This window comes from Rhinolophus ferrumequinum, chromosome 6 (genome assembly GCF_004115265.2).
Source record: "Rhinolophus ferrumequinum isolate MPI-CBG mRhiFer1 chromosome 6, mRhiFer1_v1.p, whole genome shotgun sequence".
Taxonomy (NCBI): domain Eukaryota; kingdom Metazoa; phylum Chordata; class Mammalia; order Chiroptera; family Rhinolophidae; genus Rhinolophus; species Rhinolophus ferrumequinum.
In genome coordinates this window covers 57,152,429-57,177,481 of record NC_046289.1, presented here as the reverse complement: position 1 = coordinate 57,177,481, position 25,053 = coordinate 57,152,429, and the positions used below count along the sequence as shown (strand labels likewise).

The following is a 25,053-nucleotide window of genomic DNA, read 5'->3' as shown; positions in this document are numbered from 1 at the left end:
ACTGCCTTATACCTCAAACATCACAATAGCCTCTAGCTGACCTAACTCCAGTCTCTCCATCCTGCTGCCAGGAAATCCCCTAAAATAAAATTTCATCCAATTCAAACATATCTATTAGTGAGTCTCTACATAATACCTACCCTAGAATTCATCATATAGTAGGGAAGACATACTCGTACATCTCATGATTCCCTGTTCTACAATTCTTATCAGTACAACCATTTTAAAAGAACAATTTATCAATATCTAGCAGAGTTGAAAATGCACTTACCCTTTGACCCAGGGATTCCAATGCTGGTAAGCTAACCTATTTCCTTGTGTATTCTAAAAATGTACACAAGGAGAGGAAATATGTATAAGAATATTTGTAGAAACATTATTTGTAATAGGAAAAAAAAAGAAACTACAAATACCATGTCCATCAAGAAAAACATTTTCAAGTTTTTATTATAAAACTTTTCACATAGAAAAGTGTATGTATGTGTGTGTGTGTGTGTGTGTGTGTACACACACACTCCGATATGACCGCCCACATTCTAAATTAAAAGTCGGCCATCTTGCTTCATCCTACTCCTTTAAAAAAAAAAAAAACTTTACAGCTGACACATGGCATTTGGTTGTTATATCTCTAAATCATTTCTATTCTAGGACAGTTTCCCTTTCCTCCATCTACTCCACCCCTCTTTTTCTCTCTCATGACATTAAATAACCAGTTCATTAGCATCTCACATCTGGATTTTCCTGATTGCTTCTTCAAGGTGGTACTTAATTTCTTCACCTCCCATATTCTTATTAGCTGAAAGTTAGTCTAAACTTGACTAAATACAGTTTTAAATTTTGGACAAAAAATATTTCATAGTTGATGCTATATACTTGATATTGAATCACATCAGAAAGCACACATTTTTTGGTTCATTCTTAGGGATACTAAGATTAATAACAAGGTTGGTGATAGCCTAATACTTCCACTGTAAAGTTATATTGTTTTACTTTGAAACCAACTGGTACTCTGTGGAGTGTTACTTTGGCACCACGTGAATACCAAATTCCCAATGAACCTTTTGCCTAATAGTTTTAGTATCCATTAATGATCCTGACACAAGTCAATTATAACAGATTGCAACAAATTATGACTTAATAATTCTATAATTCTTTCTATGTTTATTATCTGGCATTCCTCATTAATTATGATTGTTTCTACTAAAAAGGTAGTTCAAACGTTTAATCGCCAATTTTCAGAGTAAAGAATAGGTATAAATAGCCATCTCCATTTGTTTTTATTTTTTGTTGTTGTATGTTGTGTTAGTAAATTACTCATTCTTTGATGTTCAAACTGTCCCAATTTTTGCTAACCAGAGCCTCTTCATGTCGGCTTTTGTATCTTTAAAAGCTTTCCTGCTTCTGGCTCAAGATGTCCCCAGTTCACTATGTATGTTCCCCGACTCAGTCCTGGAATCTGTAATTTCTCCAAGGAGCCCTGAATTCTAAGTGTTGAAAGACCAACACTGAGATAATAGAAGTACTCATATCTACCAAAGTGACACACTTGTTTCTAGGTCTTTTTAGTGAAGAGAGCTAGGAAAGAAACATACATATATTTGAACAGAATTAAGAAATAAATTTTTAAATCATAAATTCATATTGACATAATTCAAGTTCAACACTATCAGGTTTTTTGCTTAAGTTTCTTTGATTTCATACATGTATCTGTATCAGCTCCTAATATATAAGCATAAAAACTCATTGGCTTTACCCTACAATATATATACCAAACGATGTCAAAATAAAAACACCAATATTACAATTAGCAATTAAAAGTTTAAGATTTTTTTTTAGTTCTTTTTGTCCTTAGCATATATGCCATTTAGTGTTGAGCTCAAAAGACACTTGAGATAGTGTTTTTCTCCATGCATTTAAATAACTTTGATATACACATAGGTTCATTTGTTCAAGATTGTTCTCAATTTTAAGGATTGTTCTTGATTTAATTTTTCAATGTGTAAAATATTTTCCCAATTCAAAAGTCACATGTACCACAGTAGGGGATACTGATAAAGGGGGAGGTTACCCACGTATGGGGGCAGATGGCATATGGGAAATCTCTGTACTTTCTCCTCAATTTTGCTATGAACCTAAAGCTGCCCTAAAAAAATTAACTCTTAAAAAAATCATTTTGGAAATAACTGAGGAAATGTGAACACTGCCTAAATATGTAACGATATTAAGGAAGTATATTGATATTCTTCCAGATATAATATAGTTTAAGTTTATATATTTTAGAGATAAAAATACCAGAGGTGCCAAAAAAATGTATACACATTATCAGTATATATTAAATATTACAATTTTAATAGTTTTTTTCCCTTTCTTAAAATCTATATACAGTTTTTTTAGCACCCTCTATGTATTTATGGATTAAATAATGTGACAGTTGGAATTTTTTAAATAATTTGGGAAAATACATGAAACTAGTCATGAGTTGATCATTTTTGAAGCTGGGTAATGAATTCATTATACTCTTTTCTTTCCTTTTATGTATTTAAAGCTTTCCATTCAAAAAGTGTTTTAAAATTTACCCTCCTTTTGGATAAGGACCTTAGAATCTAAAACTCCACTTATCCCCCTTCTTTATTGCTTGTCTTTTAATCTATTAGATATTTTTACTGTTTTATGCAGCCGGTATTCATTTTTCACTCTCCAAATATTTATCACTTTAATTTTCAGCTCTTCATACTTTATTTCTCCATTGTGGGATTAATTTCATTCTGCACAAAGTGCATACTTTAGAATTGCACTAATGTTGTGCCTGTGGCTATTTACATTTAAACTAATTAAAAATTCAGTTCCTCAATCATACTAGACACATTTCAAATTCTCAATAGCCCATGAAGCTTATGACTACAATATTGGACAGTACAGATAAAGAATATTTCCATCTTCACAGAAACTTCTATTGATCAGTGCTGGTTTGAATTATCTTTAATGGGTGAGATGCTGGTTAACAATCTGTTTTTGTATAAAATATCTTTATTTCATCATCATTCTTTAAAGATATTTTCACTAGGTGTAAAATTCTAGGCTGGCAAGGTTTTTTTCATTTCATATTGCAGGTATCATTTCATTGTCTTCTGACTTCCACTATTGCTGTTGAGAAGTCATCTGTTAATCTTGTTCCTTTGATGGTTATCTTCTTTCTTCTCCAGCTTCATTAGAATCTTTTCTCTTTATCATTGGATCTCTGTAATTTCATCGCGATGTGTCTAGGTGTGGATTTTTCATATTACTTAGGACATAAACAAACTGAATCCTGGTTTCTTATCTTTCATTGGCTCTGGAAAACATCAGCCATCATCTCTTTAAATGTCCCACTTTTCTCTCTCCTCTTCTTAAATTCCAATTAAGACCTTCTTACTCCACGCTCCCTATCTCTTACTTTGCCTTCTATTGTTTCCATCTTTTTGCCTCTAAGCTACATCCTGGATAACTTTGTCCGGACTATATTCCAGATCAATAATTTTTCTGATGTATCCACCTGCATGCAAAAATTACATTGTTAAGTTTTTAATTCAGTTATTGTATTTTTCATTTCAAGCAGTTGTATTTGTTTTTTTCCAAATCTACAATGCCCCCTTTTTTAATAGTTTCCTGTTTCCTGTCTTCAAGTTTGTCATTTATTTCTGTAAACACAGTAAACATGGTTGTTTTAGCATGTATCTTCTAATTCTAATATATGATGCCTATTAAAATCTTTTTCTGCTACCTGTAGTTTCTGCTGGTTCTTACCCATGTTTCCTTGTGTCCTTGTATGCTTGGTTATCTTTGATTATGTGCTCATTAGTGTCCTTAAAAAACTACTTCTAAGGAGGCCTAAGATGAAGGAATACTTGCATTTGCTTCTGCCAAGCACCTGAGGGACACCACCAGGCTTAAGTTTCCCTTATTTTGCTATGCTATGGCCACAACTTTAGAGAGACTTTGTTTCCTTTCTCTTTTCACCTGCTCTGCCCCATGCCAAGACAATTTGCCCTGAAGTCCCTTGATATTTAGCTGAGAAGTAGGCGATGAGAAGGGGGCAGTGGTTAGTTCTGGTACATCTTTACCCCTCAGGTGGAGTCCAAGCCTAATAGGGAAGGATCTTCTATAAAACTTTACATGTCCACATGTTGGGTAGACTCGGAGTCTTGATTTTTGTCTGCCTTACCCCAAAAAGCTGATGAGCGGAAACCTGAATTTCTTGATATCAGCAAACATATTCAAGGCAATTCTCCAGGTATTCTGCTACCCTCTCTTGGCTTTCTTCTAGAATTTGACTTACCAAATTCTCATATCTTTCCAGTTCTTCAAAGCTCTTATGATGGTATTTTACATATCATATCCATTATTTTCAGTTGTTTTCAAAAAGAGAACTACTCTACATAAACTAGCCCATCATTACTTAGATGCAAGATGTATTTTGAAGTAGAGCTAACAGGACATCCTGATTAGGACATATCAGTGCACAAGACAAAGAGGAGTCAACGATGACATCTAGGTTTTTGGCCTGAACAACTTAGTAAAAAGTGGGATTACTTACTGAAATAAGGATAGCAAAGTGGGATAGGGTGGGTCAGGTGTTAAGAGTTTGGCCACAGACTTACTAAGTTTGAGATGCTTTAGCTAGGTTATAAATTTCTTCTGCATAGAGACAAGACTTTCTTTTAGTGTCATTTGCACTCATAAGTACTTGAGAACAGTGCTGCATATATAGTTGGCATTCAAGTAAGCAAGGGTTTCTCTGCCTCAGCACTACTGACATTTGGAGCCTGACAGTTCTTTGTTGTGGGAGATTGTCCCATGCACTGAAGGATATTTAGCAGCATCCCTGCTCTCTACCCATTAGATGCCAGTGGCACCCACCTCTCCCACATTTCATGACATAAAAGAAAAAGTCTCCAGATATTGCTGAATGTCCCCTGGGGGCAAAATCACCCCTGATTGAAACCATTAATTAAACGCTACTTGAATTAAAGTTAATTTCTATACACTATGTTATTACTATCCTTTCACTCAACTGGACACATCAAAGATATATAAGAGAGTTCATCCAAGCCCAAACTGTAGACCAGCCCAATCCAGTATTTCTCAATTTGTTTCCCAAAGCTCCAGAGGATGGCAGTCCTGAGAAAGGCAACGAATAAAGAGGTATGCACAGGTTGGAGATGACCTAACAGGTTTCGCCCTCACTTAAACAAGATCATCTCAAATTGTTACAGGATTCTCTCTATACCATTATTTATAATTTTTAAATCATTAAAAAAAAAAACTATTGCTAGTAAAACCTCTTCTCTTCAAATATAAAATGGTTAAAATTGTAAATCTCAAGCAAGAATTACTTAACAGCTCTTTTTTATTGCTATTCCACACCCAAATCGTGATTAACATAAACCTAGAAAAGAACTAAATTCACTTGCAAGTCCTGACATGTATGTGCTTTAACTGTGCTCTCCTTTTACTTTTTTGACTCTAGCCAAATATAATCAGGTAAAGTCATGTGGATAAATTAAGACTTCAAAAGTCAGATTCTGAAATATAACCTATTCAAACAAATTTTAAACTCCAAATTATAGAGCAAAAGCTTGTTTTAGGCAGCACCCAGTGTTGTGATTCCTTTCCTCCATTAGGGTAAACCTTTCTTACATACATGAGGTTACTCCCAAATGAACTATATAAAAAATATTTTTATGCTCTACTATAAACTTCCTTAAACCAGTTTTAATATTGTTTTAAATATTGCAATACAATCTCATGTATCCTAAAGATCACTTTCTTATTCAAAGCTATTTTTATTTCTTTGAATTACAGGTACCAAAATATGTAATTAAATTGGAACCATGCTGATAAATCAAGTTCCTACTTCCCACATAAGCTGTGTATTCATCAGATGTACAGTCTCTATTTCTCTATCTACATTCTATGTGTGCATACCAATGTCCCCTTTTGGCTGTAAAATTTGACATCATTACAAAGCTGTTCTCCATAAAGCCTAGAATATAAATGTCTGTAAGGGTAAAAAATATATATTGATGACTATTTAATATTCATGTTTAAGATAAGCTCAAGTTCCATATCTAAAACACATAAATCACACACACACACACACACACACACACACACTAAAAAGGAGTAAGAATTCATCAATTAGCATGTCCAGAACTTCCCACGCACATGGCAAAACCTAATCTTCCTCCTCTACTCCCTGACGATGCTACCACCCTCTTTACCTCCCAAGTAAGAAGTCAAACCGTAATCTTCAACTCCTTTCTCTCTGTCCCATAAGGGTCTACTTCACATCCTTTTCTCTTAATTTCTTTCTAGGAACTAATAGGAAAAGATCTGCAGGATGTGTTAAGTAAGAAAAGCAAGTGCAGAACAGTATGTAGTTAATGCTGTCTTTTGGTAATTATAGAAATAATGGAAGGATACTCATGAAACTAGTAAAAGTGGTTACTTGTGGCTGGGAAGAGGGTGGAAATAGTGTAATGCTTCCTTGAGACTTTTCAATGTATACATTTCTGTGTTTGGATTTTTGAGCTATACAAAAGGATTGCCTTATCTTACCAGACCATGTTCTTTGCATTTGCATATACCGTGTTTCCCCAAAAATAAGATCTAGCTGGACCATCAGCTCTAATGCGTCTTTTGGAGCAAAAATTAATATAAGACCGGGTCTTATATTAAAATAAGACCGGGTCTTATATTGTATTTAATATTATATTTAATATATTAATCTTCGCTTCAAAAGACGCATTAGAGCTGATGGTCCAGCTAGGTCTTATTTTCGGGGTAACACGATATATACATACATATACACACACACATACATATATACATACATATATATATGGACATCCCCCCTCCAAAATACAGTATTGGTCTGGGTTTTCTCATTTATATAAATGCTATTATACTGTACATACTACTCTAAAATTTATCACGCAATAGTATATGTAATTTTTTCATTTTTAAAAATTATTACATGTTATTCCATAGTATGCATATACCAATTTACTTGGTCATTTTCTTGCTTGTGACTAATATTGCTTATTTTTCCAGTTCTTTTTTTACTATTATAAACAATGTTGCAATGAACATACTTGTACGTGCCTCCTTATGTACATACAGAACTGTTCCTCTAGTGTAGAAAATGGACAGATTTGTTGGGAATAGCATTTTAAATTAATAGATACTACCAAACTCATTAATGTATACCCTCAAACTGGTTATATAACTTACACTCCCACCAGCAGTTTCTAATACTTACTTCCTTACAATATAGCCAATCTTATATTACCGAACTTTCTGAAGTTTTGACTATATAATGGGTAAAAAAAATTATGTTTTAAGATGTATCTCTCAAATTACTAATGAGATTGGATATCTTGTCAAATGTTTATTGGCCACTTATGTTTCCTTTTCTGAAACTGCCTGTTCATGTTCTTTATTATTTGTCTGTGTCATTGTTTCTTTTCTAACAGTGTATTACGAATAATTTCTAATTTATTATATACGTATGTTGCAAATACTCCTCCCAGTCTGTTTTAAATTTATATATTTTGAACATTGTCACAGTCTTAAACTGTGGTCACATTTATCAAAATATCTTTCTAACATATAGATATAATCATGTGTTCCAATCACCTATAGAATACAATAGGATTTAACCACATGCATATTTAACTTGAAGTGAAAAATAATTTAAGTAGTTGGCCACCTACCATTCTACTTCATAAACGTAAGTCCCAGAATTAGCCTGAATTGTGACTCTCCCATCTCATCAGTAGGTCTCAGTTCTCAAATGCTTCTTATAGAATGAACTTCACATTGCAATGGGTGAAAGTTTAATGTTTAAAAAGACTCTTTTTTGGGTACAATATTGCCCATAAATGTAGGCCAACTTCCTATAGGGCACAATTGAGAAAACAGCACTGTATTTCATCACTAGAGGAAAAACTGGTTATATTGGACTTACTGACGATATCCATTTCCCATGCAGCAACTTCCTACAAGTAATTTTGACTATACATAATTTTCACCTAATTGCAAAATCATTGAAAAAATGATGACTCCAATGCATTTCAGACCTTTAAGGATCTGGCCCATTACAGCCTCATCAACTCACCACTTCCCCCTTGGATTTATACTCCAACAGTAAATCACCTATAATTACCCCTACGTACTACTCTATCTCATAATACCACTCTTTTGTTATTCTGCCTGAGAAGTCTTTTCCTATCCCAATTTACTACCTGATCAAGTATTCATATTCTTCCTCCAAAACCCAGTTCAGATGTTATCTCCTCCAACAAGCTCCCCTTGACCTTCTCAGCAAAAAGAAATAATCATTTCGTTACTCTCTGTGCGCGGAACCTATTTCCATTAATATATAGATTCCACCACATTATGAATGATTTGTTTATAAGCTGTCCTCTCCCATGAGCCTTAGGAAGTCAGGCAGGGTTTATCTTAGTCTTATGTGTCTTTTAATATCTAACAGTTTCAAGCATCTCACACAATAGCTATCTGCTTACTTAAACAAACCCACTCTATTCAACACTACAGTAAACACTAAAAAACCATACACACAAAAATTGAAGTCATGATCTTTAACTGAAAATATTTTACAACCTGAAAGAATATATGGATTGTTAAAAAAAAAAAAAAAGTCTGTGGTTTAAAAGATTTCAAGTAGGTATACACCATAGATCAGTGTTTTTCAAACTGTAGGTCATGACAGACTGTGAAATCATTTTAGTGAGTTAAAGACAACATCTAAAAAATATATCAGCACATATCAAATGGGGTAAAGATAAGTCATGTTGCATGAATTTATTCCAGTTCCACTCATGTACACACACATACAACACTGTGTATATATGCTAATGATGTAAAATAATTTCTTACTGTGGATTCTAATAAAAAAAATAATTTGAAAGCTACTTCCATAGTTGTTATATGGGTTCAGAGAAGCTTTAAATTCGCAAATAAAATGATGTACTCAAGGAAGGCTTCTTCAATGAAAGACTTAACCATGTGAACTGTGCACTACCTACTGTGTTTCCCCAAAAATAAGACTGGGTCTTATATTAACTTTTGCTCCAAAAGATGCATTAGGGCTTATGTTCAGGGGGTGTCATCCTTAAATACCATGCTAGAGCTTATTTTCCAGTTAGGTCTTATTTTCGGGGAAACACGGTATTTAATCTCATCTGTCACTCCCCCTTATTTTTCTGCTTTAGTCACACAAGTCTTAGTAATTATTCGAACAAGCCAAACATGTTCCCACCTTAGGGTCACATGTTTCCTCTGCCTAGAAAGCTCTTCACTTAGGTAACTGTATGGTTTGCTTCTTCATTCCAGGACAACCAGAGAAGCTTTCCCTAAGTGCCTAAAATAGCAACCATCTCCCACCATTCTATCCGATCCAGTTTGCTTCTTTTCCATTGCATTCATTACCACCTGATATTTGTTTCCAGTGCCCCTCCTCCTCCTCACCCCGAAAGTCAGCTCCATGAACACAGAGACTTTCTCTTCTGTTTTGTTCATTGCTATAACACCAGAGATTAGAACAGTGCCTGGCACAGGGCAAACATTTCTGAATAGGCTTTGACAGGCAAAGAAAAGGAAAAGGAAGAACACATGGAGTTGTGCCTGAACATGGTATATTACAGAGGAAATACTAGCTTGATAATGTTAAGGAGTAAAGAATAAAGTTAAAGAAGCAGAATATAATATGAACAGGTTTGAAAGCCAGAAAGTAGAGTTTGGACTTTATCCTGCGGACAACTGGGAGTCATTCAACATTTTAAGCAACGGGTGATCCATTCAAACATTTATTCAGCACAAGTTAATTCACTTTGCTTGGCACAATAGAGAGTGTAAAGGTCAATACCGCATGTTCTCTCCTTGAGCTGTTTAGGTTTAGTAGCAATGGGTTCAATAAAAGTTTTAAGAAAATTATCCTGGGTGCCACATACAGGATGAAGTTGGAGGAAGGAGATTAAAGTTTAAAAGGGCAAATAATAGGTAATGCAGAATCCCAGGACAAACAGATCCAGTAAAGAGTAATCTAAACAACTGTGCTGATTGATGGATATAAAAAATAAAGGAGAAACAGATATCACAGACAACTTTAAGATTTAAGCATGATGATGATAAAACACAAAAATGGACAGGTTGGAAGTTGGGTAATATTATAATAAATCTAAAAGTGATGGAAACTCCTTAAGCCTCCCAATGGGAGGCTGGTATACAGAACTTATGATTGCCATAGAGGAGAGGGTTGGAGAGATGGGTGAAAAAAGTGAAGGGGAATAAGAGGTATAAATTTACAGTTATAAAACAAGTAAGTCACGGGGATGTAATGTACAACATAAGGAATATGATCAGTAGTGTCACTATAACTTTGTATAATTAAAAATGGTTACTAGATTTATCACGCTGTAAGGTATATAAATGTTAAGTAACTATGTTACTCATAATATTGTATGTCAACTATACTTTAACAAAAAAATTACAATTAAACATTCTCCTGTTTGGATACATGGTAACTGCTGTAGACACAAAGAAGCACAAGAGTCAGAGGAACTGAACATCCAATAACTTTATCATGAGAGGAAGTGACAATTCCAATGTCCACTGGAGATACAAATCTGGAGACTACACATTTAGGAGTCATTAACATATAAAACATCCATTTGGCAGAAGACAAAAACAGGAGCAGAGGATTAGCTACTGAGGGAAATAATGATAGTGGTTAGAGGATAAAGTACCAACAAAGCAAACAGAGAAGTCAGAACGGGAAAACCAGAATGGCATACTAACATGAAGGGCAAGGAAAGAAAGGATGTTAAGAAGCCTAAGTGGAAATCAATACATTCATGCACTGCATAATGACACTTCAAAGGTCAACAACAGACCTCATCTACAAGTGGTCCCATAAGATTATAGTAGAGCTGAAAACACCCTATCACCTGGTGCCAGCAGAGCAGCCCTAACGTCACAGCACAGCGCATTACTCACGTGTTTGTGGTGATGCTGGTGTAAACAAATGCACTGCGCTGCCAGTCGTATAAAACTACAGCACATACAATTACGTACAGTACATAGTACTTGGTAATGATAACCCACTATATTACTGGCTTCTGTATTTACTATGGTATATTTTTATCGTTATTGTAGAATGTACTCCTACTTTTGCTAGCTTGCTGTGAAGCAGTATGCCCTGTTACACCCGCAGCAGCCTCATCTCAGGTTTACCGTGTCTCTTGATTGCATCATTTTCTCTTGCGCTTGATTTAATCTCAAGTTGTTTTGTTCAGTAACGTGTACAGGCTTGTAGCCTCGGAGTAATAGGCTAAACCATGTAGCCTAGGTGTGTAGTAAGCTGTACCATCTAGGTCTGTATAAGTGCACTCTGTGATGTTCACATAATGATGAAATCACCTAACGAATGGATCGCCTCCATTAAGTGGCACACGACTGTAGTAACACATACGTACTGGCTGAATAAAATCAGGATGAAGCCAAAACCATGGGCAAGGATGTCTCTTGAAGCAACACTCTGAATATGACATTACAAAATTGCAGCAAGTTAGGGAAGAAGTAGTAAAAGAACTGAGGGCAGCAATTTTAACCAAGATCTTTAAAAAAATTGAAAGAGAAACAAGGGAGATAACTGGAAAGAACAGTAGCAATGCTTAATCAAAGACTTTTTTTTTCCTCCCCAGATATAGAAGTCTGTAAACACATGAAGGCAGGGAGGAATAACCATTGCAAATAATGATCAAAGTAGTCAGAAAGAGGAAAAGCATGGCGGCAAGATTCCTAGAAAAGCAAGAGATTCCACTTCCATTCAGTTTACAAAGTAAGAAATTTGTCATGGTGACAATGAAAAAAAATGTGCAAGCTTGTAATCTACTTTCTTTTTCAATTAAGGAGAAGTCAATAGAGTCTTTTGAGAGAGAGGAATAAGATATATGAGACAACAGAAAAATATGACATTCTTAAAATAATTGCCAAGAAGTAGCAAGGGCCCATTGGAATGTTAAGCATAAATTTACAGTGGCCAAAAAAAATCTTCGTAATTACCCAACTTCATCCACAAATACACTACAACCAGTGAGGGAAAACAGAAAATAGATGGTAGAAAGATTTGACAACAGCAGCGTTGTAAAATATGCAAGACGTGGCTCATGTCAAGTTTGGGTTATATCTAGTGCATACAGGAATACGCTAAGGGAGCGAATCTGAAGGTCCCTATGAACAGACTAGAAAGGACCGTAGATGGAGTAATCACACCGGCAAAGATCAAAGAGTTTATACAAGCCAATTAGGATGCAAGGGAAATTTTTTAGATCATTCACTTATACACCTACCGTTTGCTGTGGTCTGAATGTTTATGTATCCCCCGGCCACCGCTCAAATTTGTATGTTGAAATCCTAATGCCCAAAGTGATGGTATTAGAAGGCGGGGCCTTTGGGAGGTGATTAGGTCATGAAGGCAGATCATGAATGAGATTAATGAGCCTATAAAGAGAAACCAGAGGAAACCCTTGCTCTTTCCACTATATCTAATACAACAGAGAAGTCTGCAACTCGGAAGAGTTCTCACCAGAACCCAACCATGGTGGTGCCTTGATCTTGGACCTCCCAACCTCCAGAACTGTGAGAAATAATTTCTGTTGTTTACAAGCTACCCAGTTTCTGATATTTTCTAATAGCAGCTCAAACTGACTAAAACACTCTTTAAGTTTGAAAAAATACACGCATCCCTACGTTCACTGCAGCATTATTCACAATAACCGATATGAAAGCAACATAAATGTCCATCAGTGGATGAAGGGATAAAGATGTGGTATATATATACACAATAGAATATTAGTCAGCCATAGAAAGGAATGAAATCTTGCCATTTGGTTGAACCTAGAAATATTATGCTAAGTGGAATAAGACAAAGACAAATACCATATGATATCATTTATATGTGTAATCTAAAAAAACAAATGAACGAAGACTCATATATACAAAACAAACTTATGATTGCCATAGGGGAGAGGGTTGGGGAGATGGGTGAAAAAAGTGAAGGGGAATAAGAAGTACAAGTTTATAGTTCATAAAATAAGTCACGGGGATGTAATGTACAGTATAGGGAATATGATCAGTAGTGGCATAACTTTGTACAGTAAAAAATGATTACTAGATTTATCGTGATCACTTTGTGAGGTATATAAATGTTGAGTAACTATGTTGTGCACCTAAAACTCATAATATTGTATGTCAACTATACCTTAATAAAAAAATTACAATTAAACATTTTCCTGTTTGGATATATGACAATCGCTGTAGACGCTGTCCAAGAGTCAGAGAGGCTGTACATCCAATAATTTATCATGAGCGGAAGTGATAATTTCAATGTCCAGTTCTGTATTATGACCTAGGATAAATATCCACCTCAATTTCCACAGCTACAGAAGAGGAGGTATATGAAAGAGAGGTACCGTGGTGGTCTCCACTCACCTCCTTTAAAGAATCACTGCTGTAGTTAACCTCCATAGTAAAAATGTCTTATCCCTCAAGTGTAATGAGACAGAATTATCATGGATTACAGTTATATGAAATGAAAAGGTATGTTTTAATATCAAAATAAAATAGGACTCAACGTTGAGTAAATGTTCTACACGTTCCTTAACTGAAATTCCAAAATCCAAAAAAGCTCTGAAACCCAAAATAACATATTTGGCAGTAAAAAACTTACCTGAACTAACATGAAGCTATTTATAGTCTTTACGTACCCCCATTTAGTGTAAATGTTCATGTTTTGCTGCAGAAATAGTAACATGTTTGAAGGATATAGTTCTGCACTGTTCAAAGGTTACATAACATTAACTTGCCTATATTCAAAAAACTCTTAATTCCAAAACCTATCAGACCTGAAAAGTTTTAGTGGGCTATGACCCTATAATAATTGCTAACATTTATTGAATTATTAACTAGTATCCTGTTTGCCCGAAAATAAGACCTAGCCGGACCATCAGCTCTAATGTGTCTTAATATAAGACCTGGTATTATATTATATTATATTGTATTATATAAGACCCGGTCTTATTTTATTATAAGACCGGGTCTTATATTAATTTTTGCTCCAAAAGACACGTTAGAGCTGATGGTCCGACAAGGTCTTATTTTCGGGGAAACACAGTACCTATGTGTCAGACGTTGTTCTGACCACTTTATATGCAGTAATTCATTTAATCTTACCAACTACCGGTATAATTATGCCCATTTTACAAAGAAGGAAACTGAGGCACAGAGTGATTTAGTAAGTTGCCTAAAGTGACATAGGTAGAGAATGACTAAACTAGGATGAATACATTTAAATTATTATACATAATGGGACAACATGGATAGACTTATGCTAAGTGAAGTCAGACAAATACCATATGATCTCATATGTAGAATCTAAAGAACAAAATAAACAAAAAAAAAAACCCAGAAACAGACTCATACAGAAAACAAACTGATGGTTGCCAGATGGGAGAACTGTTGCGGGCTGGGTGAAAAAGGTGAAGGGATAATGACGTACAAATTGGTAGTTACAAAAGAGTCATGGGGATGTAAAGTACAGTATAGGAAAATTAGTCAATAATATTGTAGTAACTATGTATAGCACCAGGTGGGTACTAATCAGGGATCACTTAAAGTCTACAAATGTCTAACCACTATGCTATACACCTGAAACTAAAATAATACTGAATGTCAACTGTAACTGAAAAATAAAATAATAACACTACACATAAGTTGAAGAAAAAAACAGAAATGATTATGGTAGGGTGGTAGGAGTTAGTGATATTTTTCTCTATTCAATTAATGTATTACTTTTAGAATGGTAAGGAATAAAACTTAAAAAAATACAAAACACTTCATGCACTTACAAATTCTCATTTATGTGTAATTCTTAACTTGGGCATGCTACCTCATTTCTCTATTGCTCAGTCTTCTCTTCTGAAAAATGGGGATATTACCTACTTCTTCAAAAGATTAATGTGAGGGGGGATCACATGTTAATACAAAGCTTTTATTACCAACAATGCTGCAATTGCTATGCTCACAGCTACCAATTTAGTAATATCTTTATTATATCAAGATAAATTCCCTTAAATGGAAATTTCCACATCAGAAGGCTTTTGCGTCTGTCAAATACAGCTGGGTTTAAAGACCTCATCAAATAGTTCTCTCACATAATCCTCATTTCCTTATGCAAGAAAAAAAAAACCATGATTCTGTTAAGCTAACCAGCTAGTTTCTTCCACTCAATTAGCTTATGCTCTTCCACTTTTGTACCTGGAAACCTAACCATATTTCATAAAATCTCAGTCTGTAGGAAATTTAAGGACATCAGGCCCAAATCCTCACTCTGCACATCAATTCCTCTTCACTAACTTTAACACTGTCGGTGAGAAAGGACAGCCTGCCACCCAAAACAACCCATTATATTTTCACTGTTTTGAAAAAGTTTTTTTGGAAGAATGCTTAAATCTGCCTCCTTCTAACTTCTACCCCATTGATCCTAGTTCTTTCTGGTCAGATCAAACCTGATCTTTTTGTGACAGGCATCTAAATAGTCAAAGACAACTATCACTTCTTAGATGAGCTTCTCTTTTTTGGGCCAAACATCACATTTTTTTCAACCTTTCCTCTTTTCCATTTCCCCCATGATCAAGGTCCTCTTGATATGCTCTATCGTTCAGCGGTTTTTAAACTTGAGTGTCTACCACCTGAAGAACTTGAGAAAAAGTGGCCTAGGTCCTATCCAACTTAACTTTGGGCCTGTGTGGGTTTTTTAAATTAGCTCTCCAGGTGATTCTGATATAGTCAGAGAACTAAACTAATACCAGATCCCACTTATAATATGCTACCTCAAAAGTTGCTAGATGGGCAGGAGGGGTGGGGGGTGGGGGGGAGGGTGAGGGGATTGGAGGGCAGTCGGTGACCACAGGATGGCCACGGGGTTTGAAAATTAATCTGGGGAACGTAATTTGGTGGTTACCAGAGCGTAAGGGGGTTGGGGGGTGGGGGATGAGGGTGAGGGGGATCAAATGTATGGTGATGGAAGGGGAGCTGACTTTGGGTGGTGAACACACAGTGTGATTTATGGATGATGTGATACAGAATTGCACACCTGAAATCTATGTAATTTTACTAACAATTGTCACCCCAATAAATTAAAAATAAATTAATAAAAAAAAAAAAAGCTGACAATGCCCCAGGTATAATTCAACCAGTACAAAGTAAAGGGGCCAACAGCATGCTTTCTATACGCGGATGCTGTTCTACCAACTTCAGAACGGCATTTACTTTTTTTAAAAAATGTATGCTACAGTGTTGATTCGTATTAAATGTACAATGGTTCAACTAATCAAGTCTTCCACATTCACTATTTGTGCATTAGCATCTTGGGCCCTAACTCCCAGCCTTTACAATTATTCCCATTAAAAGGTAACAGTACTAAGAGTTGCAGATTTCTATTTCTAAATGTATCAATGGCCCTGCATATGGATTTACTTTCAGTGGAGAAATTACTTCATGCTTAAGCCTCTACACTTCTGTCATGGACATACTTAGTCCAAATAAAGGTGTATTAGCCCACCAAAGCATCTTCTCTGTACAGAGTAGTGTTGTCAAAACTGTGAGGAAACACAGGCCCTAGTACTAACAGATTTAATAGATTTATCTTCTAGAGAACATGATGGAACATCTTCAGAAAATTTAAGTATAACACTAATTATAGCTGTAGACACATTAGTGCTACAGAAACACATGATTACTACTTGGAAAGCTATGGGGCCAAAGAAACAATACTCATTAGAAAACTAAGCTGCCCTGAACTCTACGGTTTTCCTTCGACTTGTTTTTTAATGTTTGCAAAGAGAGAGAAAAGCAATGGAACCCATCAGTGAGTTCACCCATGCTTAGGCTATTTGCAAAGGGACACTGCACCCTCAAAAACGCACCCTCAAAATGAACTCATGATTCAAAATCATGACTTCTGAATTCCTTATGACCTCTTCACTTTCTTTACCTGTTACTATTTCCAACTCATGAGATATTCAAGGGCCAAAAAAAAAAAAAAAAATGTCCATTCAATGGGAGATGAGGCCCATTATAAATACTTCTTAGAGATGAGAGGGGTGGGGGCAAACCAAGATCCAATCTGAAATTTATTTTCATTTGAATAGCAAACATCAAAAATATACCTGGTATTTTCTAACAATTACATCAAGAATGACCAGATGCTTCCTGTTGATGAACAGTAGAAAACTACAGACTGACAGAATCAGGCTAGAGTTCACAGAAACAACTGGAAATGAATTTAGGTTCATTTCAACACCATTAAATCAAAATATGTATGGCCTTAAATTTTCTCACATTCACACAGTAATTGTCCCCCATCTAGAAAACGCAGATAGATTCAAAGAGAGAATTGAACTCTAAGTAACAGAGTTAACTCTAAGGGTAAATATGTGCATTACAAAGTATTGTTTCATCAAAGGTTACGCTACAGGATTCCTTTTAAATCTGGAGCTCCTACAGTGCTTTGAAAAGTGAGTGTCCTATCTTCAAACACTATACTTACACACACTTTTTCACAAGCACATCAAATAGGTAATTCATGTTTTACTTGCGTACATTAAAAATAAGTTGTAGAATTAAAAGTTACATTTAAACACTTAAAATATTTTCAAACGTTCCTGAGTCTGCAGGATCTTATGTGGATTATGCAGTCTTTATGCGTAATGTTGTTTATGCATCTAAATCCCAAATTGAAGAGTTAGAGCCTAAGAAAAATAGAAATCAATCTACTTATCTACATTTTTTAAATGTCTGGCAATAATATCCTGACTTGACTTGTATGGTGAAAAAAAGGATAGAAATAACACATTTCTCAGCTTTAAAAAAAGACATGAGTATACCGTGGAGTTTTCCAGAGGTTACATGGTAACACTACAATAGATTGAATGCAGTAGATTTAACAATCTGTCTACTATTCAACCAGACTTTAAAAACAGACTTCTGGAAATTCAAAACAATGTCACTCTTGTCTAGTATGTCACTTATGTTAACATCTAATGAATTTATTTTTTGTTATTTTTGGAAAAATACTGAAGAGGAAAATAAAAATAAAGCCTATTTGGTTTCCTTAAATTCAAAGTCTGAGCCTGAAAGTGGAAGTGTCAAGGTTGATGGTTACGTCAGTGAGAAATATAAACTAAACTGGGTGGGTCGCTACGTGACATAAACTATATTTGCAAAAATAATTTTTGACCACCAACTTCTGCATCTTTAATTCTGAGATGGCAACTCACAAGGATCCTTTACTGACTACATCAAACCATTTTCCAGATAAAAATTGTACTTCGGAAAGTAACTTGCCTGAATCGAGACAGCAAATCGGTGTCCCGAGAGCACTTAAAATATTTCCACATTACCAAGCCCCCTTCAGAAGCACTGTGCTCTCTGGCCCTCCTTTGAACAGATGTCTGCACGGTCCAATCAGGTTTAAAGCAAGAGTGTGTATTGCAAACAAGCTTAAAGTGGGAAAACACACACAAAGCGGGCCTATCATTCCTTCGGTTTCAGTTTTCACGATGCACCCTGGAGAGTCGGCACGCTGACTCAACACGACAGAACTTCAACGAAACACACTAAACACACACTCATTAACTGTGCCCAGGCAGAAATGACCTGGCAAAAGGCTCAACTTGTTTCCCAAAGCTTTGCACACGCAGATCCCGGTGGTCAAGTCCCAAAAGCAGAAGTCCCAGCATCCAGAGTGGCAGGCTTCGTCCCTTTCAAACTCAAGTCCCCTTGCCGAGGCAGTCGCCGTGGCAGCCCCGTGCGGGACCGGACGAGCTCTCCGGTTAACCCTGTCCCGACCCGCTGCTTCCGCCACCGCCCGAGCGCCTCCCGTCCCCGGGCCCCCCCAGCACAGCGCGCCCGGGGCCGGCCTTCCTCGCCGCCCCTTCACCGCTTCAGCGAGCCTGGTGGGGCCGTAAGGCCGCCCAGACAAAGAGATCCACGGGTCCCGGGGCAGTGGGCGCCGAGGCCCGGCCGTGCCTGCCTGGCTCCCTCCCGCCCTCGCTCGTTCGTTCACCGCTCGTCTCCCGCCGCCCGCAAAGTCCCCGCCGCCAGGGCCTAACCCCTTCCTCGCCCCGAGGCCGCCGCTCGGGACTGGCCCGGCAAGGAGCGGCGGGGAGGCCGCGGCTCGCCCGGGCCGAGGAGGGGGCGGCGGCCGCCACCATGTCTGCCCGCCCCTCCCAGGAGCCGGGTGCCAGCGGACAATGCGCGGCGGCGGCGCGGGCGGAGCGGGCGCCCAGGCCGACCCCGCCGACCCCCGCGGAATAAGCGGGGCCAGGAGCCCCGGAAACCCGGCGCCTTAATGCAATAAACAGGAAATCGCGGGGATGATCTGGGTTCCGGGGGAAGTGGAATTATTTTTTACCAGCGAAGAGATCAACTTCCACATCCGGTGGTAACAGGGCCCTACACAGACCCGCACTGACCTGGAAAAGCTTCGGGAGCGGCGACGGGGGAGCAGCAGGAGGTGGTGCGGGGACCCGAGGAGCTTCGTACCCGGCCGGGCTGACGCGGCCCCGCTACACACAAAGCGCTTCAGCTGCACAGGGCGCTATTTTCCGAAAATGCCGCGTCTGGTCGGCGCCCAAAATCCCCACCGAAAAGTCCCCCGTGCTGCGCGCGGAGGGACACATGGTGTGCGAGTGAGTCAAAGCTCCCAGCATCCCTTCCGAACCCGGCCCTCGGCAATCCCGCATCTGAGCCTTTCCGCCCCGGCCCTCGTCAGCACTTCCCTCGCCCACCCACACCCTGACTCCATTCCGGAGGGAAGAAGGGGGCGAAAGGGTCTGATTTTTCTTTTTAACGGAGCGGAGGGAAATAGGCCATTTCTAGAGCTCAGCCACACAAAGAAAGCGGCGGACTGATCCGCTGTCGGCAACCGCAAGTCCCGGCTCGCCCGGCGCCTGCGCGGCACGGGGTGGGAGCTGCGGCCGGCCATGTGCGCCGCGCAGCTGCCCGGCCCGCTGCCTAGCTTTCCCGCCTCTTCTTCAGGGGGTTCAGAGTTGGGAAACTAAAGTGCGTGTGCTAATCTTCGTATCTCTCCGGCATGACTGCAGAGACATGGGGGAATTCGGGCTCCTTCAAGATTAAGCTGAGCCGCCTAGGAGAGTCCTGGGAGATTTCAGGGCAGCCAGAATTTAACTTAAAAGTAACCCTAGATTCAACTAGGCAGACTGGAACAGGAGTCGCTGTTGAGGTACAAGGGGAGGAACGAAAGACGGTCAGGTTTATGACGAAGACGTACATGTTTCTGTAGCTTTTTTTTTTTTAACATTCTGATGCTGTGTCATACTTCATAGATGCTAATCGCTGCTCACTGAATTCCCTGGGATTGTTGTCACCTCACAGGTAGAGATGTCCTTTTTCGTGGCTGGAATGTCAAGGTTTTTGTTGTATTTTAATAAGAAAGATGCAAAAGTTTATTTGGAGATGATGATTTGCAATTGAAAGCCTTAACTTACATGGGCTGATTTGCTAAGATACCTAACACACTGGGTGTGTGTTTAATAGGGGAGCCTGGGAATGACTTTCCCACCTGGCTTTTCCAGCCTGCTAACTGCAACCTTTGGCATCCTATATTTAGGAACTGAGAATATCTGAGACACATCCAGGAGAGCTGACAAGTTTAGTGAAATCCATATTGCCCACTGATTTTTGTGGCCTCAGATAAGGAATCTTTCTGCTTACCCTTTTGTAATATTGATGGAAGAAAGATTTCTAAAGTCTTTGTACCTTCTTGAAGTGAAGCATTGTGCCTGAAATAGAAGCAAAGTAAATGGCATAGGAGCCATATTCTGTTTTCTTTGATCTAATATTTCATTGCTTCAGTTGATAAACAGCTGTCAAATTTTTGATGGCATGCTTTTCCTTAACATTGAATTTATTTGAACATATTCTGTTTTCTTTGATCTAATATTTCATTGCTTCAGTTGATAAACAGCTGTCAAATTTTTGATGGCATGCTTTTCCTTAACATTGAATTTATTTGAATTTATTCAGCTAATTATTTCTCTAGAATCTTTGCCATCATTGATCTAATGCTGTAGAATGCAGACAAGTAAATAGGCAGCCCAGTAGTATAATGAGGGTAAACTGCTGAATACTGTGAAATCTTACACAGCAGGAATCTCTTACCTTGGAAGGGAGGAATGGACTGGTACTGGAAAAGCAGTTACCTTTAATAACGGGATTGGGGAAGGACCTACCACACAGGAAGCAAGAAGTGCAAAAGTTACAAGGCAAGCTCTGAAGAGACTTGGGTGAAGAAGATAATGCTGTTTCAGGAGTGCCTGAGATGTTCCTAAAGAGGTCAGTCATGAAGGCCTGGAATGCCATGTGCCGGAATTAGTTTTTGACTAAGTGAAAGTAGTTGAAACATTTTAAATAGAAGCATCATAAGATTGGATTTAAACAAACGACAATTATGCAAAAGTCAGAGGCATGGAAAACAATTTGGAGAAAACAATCTGTGAGAGATTAATGACTTGGTCTGAGATAGTGGCAAATAGGAGTGAAGAATATAACAAGTGGTCATTGAGAGCTTGGGGATTTAGTTGGATAAGGGAATGACTGAGGGAGATAGCAAGGAACACTTGACTCCCAAGTTTGTTGGGGGAGCAGTGGGGAGGATGGTAACATCTTCACTAAGATTAGAAACAAGGGAAGAGGAATACGTGTTAGGGAAGGAAGAAGGTTCTATTTTGACCATGTAGAATTTGAAGTTATTGTGAACCAACCAACCAGATATGTCAGTATGTAAGTAGATATTCATTTACATTGTTTCAAAAGCACCCATCTGTAACTGGCACTGTTGTACACTGGAATAGATTTAGCAGCAACAAGACCAACAAAGGTTCCTGCTCCTATTTCTAGTGGAGGAGACAGAGACTCTAATGAACAAGTTTTACAAAAACAGAGGAAAGAATATCCCATAATATGTTCCATGAAGAAAATTTAAAAAGAGTATTTGGATAAAGGGGGGAGAGAGCGGGCAAAATTTGGGTTGTTCATCAGGAATAGCCTCACTGAGAAGGTATTCTCTGAACTAAGACCTGAATGGTAATAAGTTAAGGGTAGTATTTGAGACCAAAGGGAATAGCAGAGAAAAATCCTAACGTGAGAAAGAGTTGGTTGTGTTTAGCAAGGAGGCTAGTGTGGCTGAAGTCTGGAAAGCAAAGAAAGGGATGGTAGAAGACGAAGTTCTGCATCGTTGGTAAGTTTAAGTGCTCTAGAAGCCATTGAAGAGTTTTAAGGAATAGAGTAACCTGGAGAGGAGCAGGAGATAAAGTGGATGGGTTGAAGATACATTTTGTTGGTAATGAATCAAACATGAGTGAGGAAAAGGGAGGAATCGAGTGATTCCAAGGTTTGGGCCAAGGTTGTCTACGCCAGCACTGTCCAATGTAAATATAACACAAGCCACACACGAAATTTGGTGGTAGCCACGATATAAAAGTAAAAAGGAGCAATTGAAATTAATTTAATAATGTATTTTATTTAATCGAATATATCCAAAACAAAGTAATACTTCATACGTAATCAGTACTGAAAAGTACTAAATATTTTTAAATGTTTTACATTCTTTTTCTTTTACTAAGTTTGAAACCGTGTGTATTTTACACTGATAGCATATTTCAATAGTTGATTGCGTAAGATTTACAGTTGAAAAAGTAGATTCACATACCCAAGTTGTTCCTAACATGCTTAAAAGTTTTGCAGTAATTGACTTATATATCAGATTTTTAAACATAATTTTAAAATTAAGATTTAAATTTCACTTTCTAGATTAGGCGCATTTCAAGTGCTCAGTAGCTACTTGTGTGACTAGTTGCTGCTGTATTGGACAGTGGATTCTAGTGGAGTAGACAGTGGTGTAAAATCAGATTTAAAAAGTTGTGTAGAACCAGTCTAGAAGGCCTTGGATGCCATTTTAAAGGATTGGGATTTTACCATAAAGACAAGGGAAGAGTGGATGGTTTTTGAGCTAGGGAGTGACGATGTTGTGTTTGAGGCTATAAAAAGGCCACTAGGTAGCCAACTAGTGACTCAGGATTAAGAGCAACCCTTCTGTTGAGTCCCCACATTTCAGCCCCTGACCTCAGCCCTTCAGATTTTTGTTGGTTTTCTAGAGCGGTACCACTAAAAGTCTGATTCACAGGCGTGTGCCAGTCTACAAATCTTTTGTTATTGGTCCATTATAAGGCATTTATGGAAATTGAGAGTAAGAATTTATAAACTTTTATAGCAATAGAACACTAATTTTGTCTGTATCTATAATAAAAATTTTGGTCTTGTGTATGTCTTTTGTTTTTTTTTTTATTTCCCTTTTCTAGTTATTTTTATATTTTAAAAAATTGTCCTTTCAGTACAGATAATATTTGAAGCATTGCTGTAGAGGTACTCAAGATGAAGGTAGTCAGAAGGACCAGGTTTTTGGAATACTTATCTAAATCCAAATGCCATTTTTTACTTGATAGAGAGAACTATAACAACTAAGAGAGGAATGGACATCTGCTTAGTTTCTCCTTCCATGTAGAAGTGGAAGGCTACATGGAAATAACCAAATTTGTAATAGCTACCATTTAATGAATGTTTCCTGTGTGCTAGCCATTGTGCAAAACCTGTTACATATATTGTCTCATTTAATTCTCAAAACAACTCTATAAAATAGATATTATTAGCCCCATTTTTCCAACAAGGAAACTGAGGCTGAAATGGGTAAATGACTTACCTAAGTCACCAAGCTAGTGAATGTTAGAGACAAGATTCCAATATAAGTCTCATTCCGAAGCTATTGTTCCTATTCACTTTTTTTTTCTTTTGCCATTAGACCCCTAGTAGCTAGGAAATTTCCTGGCACAACGATTCTACATTGTTTTAGAGAGAACACATGAAGTGAACTATAAGTATACCTCATTTTATTTTACGTGACAGGTGTTGCATATTTTACAAATTAAAGGCAAGACCCTCCACCAGCAAAACAGATTACCACTGGCTTTATTGCAATTCTTGTTTTATTGCAGTGGTAATGAATTGAACCTGCAGTATCTCCAAGGTATGCCTATACATTGCTCCCACAGGATTCATTGATGAATTTGGGACCAAAGTAAGGGGAGTTAGTGGTATTCTAACAGTATCAGACAAATGCATTCATTTTTACAATAGAAATATGTCTGCTTTGCTCCTATCTAGAATTTATAAACTCCCAAAAATAAAAACCCAATGTAAAACACGTAAGGACTTCACAAAAGAGGATATCTGAATGGCCAATAAACATGTAAAGATGCTCAACTTTTTGAATCATTAGGGAAATGCAAGTTAAAACCACAATTTGGCCGGTCCGGTGGCTCAGGTTGGAGCTCCGTGCTCCTATCACCGAAGGCTGCTGGTTGGATTCCCACATGGGCCAGTGCCACATGGCTCAGTTGGTTGGAGTGCAGGCTCTCAACCACAGGTTGCCAGTTCAACTCCTCAATTCCCGCAAGGGATGGTGGGCTCCGCCTCCTGCAACTAAGATTGAACAGGGCACCTTGAGCTGAGCTGCGGCTGAGCTCCCAGATGGTTCAGTTGGAGCACATCCTCTCAACCACAAGGTTGCCACATCGACTCCTCAACTCCGGCAAGGGATGGTGGACTGCACCTCCTGCAACTAACAATGGCAACTGGACCTGGAGCTTAGCTGCGCCCTCCACAACTAAGACTGAAAAAGTCCCAGAAGTACACACTGTTCCCCAATAAAGTCCTGTTCACCTTCCTCACCTCTCACCCCCCAAAAAAACTACAATGAAATACTGCTGCACACTCATACAAATGGCTAAAATGGAAAACAAAATGCCAAGTGCTGTCCAAGAACTGGAACAATTGAAATTACATTGCTGGTGG

The 25,053-nt window shown here is 37.9% G+C and overlaps 1 protein-coding gene across 7 annotated transcripts in view; it reads right to left on the bottom strand.

Annotated features, from left to right (window-relative positions):
* GABPB1 (GA binding protein transcription factor subunit beta 1) overlaps positions 1 to 20,102 on the bottom strand; it is a 57,129-nt gene extending 37,027 nt beyond the window's left edge. Inside the window, exon 1 of one of the 7 annotated variants that reach the window (XM_033108419.1) lies at positions 19,599 to 20,102. Coding sequence is in view for 4 of the 7 variants with exons in the window: in XM_033108414.1 (XP_032964305.1) it covers positions 19,538 to 19,561 (24 nt within the window). In the remaining 3 variants the exon portion in view is untranslated. Of the gene's footprint in view, positions 1 to 18,780; positions 19,434 to 19,537; positions 19,572 to 19,598 lie in introns of those variants that run through there. The other 6 variants (XM_033108420.1, XM_033108414.1, XM_033108418.1 and 3 more) reach the window with 6 other exon arrangements.
* Between the last annotated feature and the right edge of the window lie 4,951 nt (positions 20,103 to 25,053).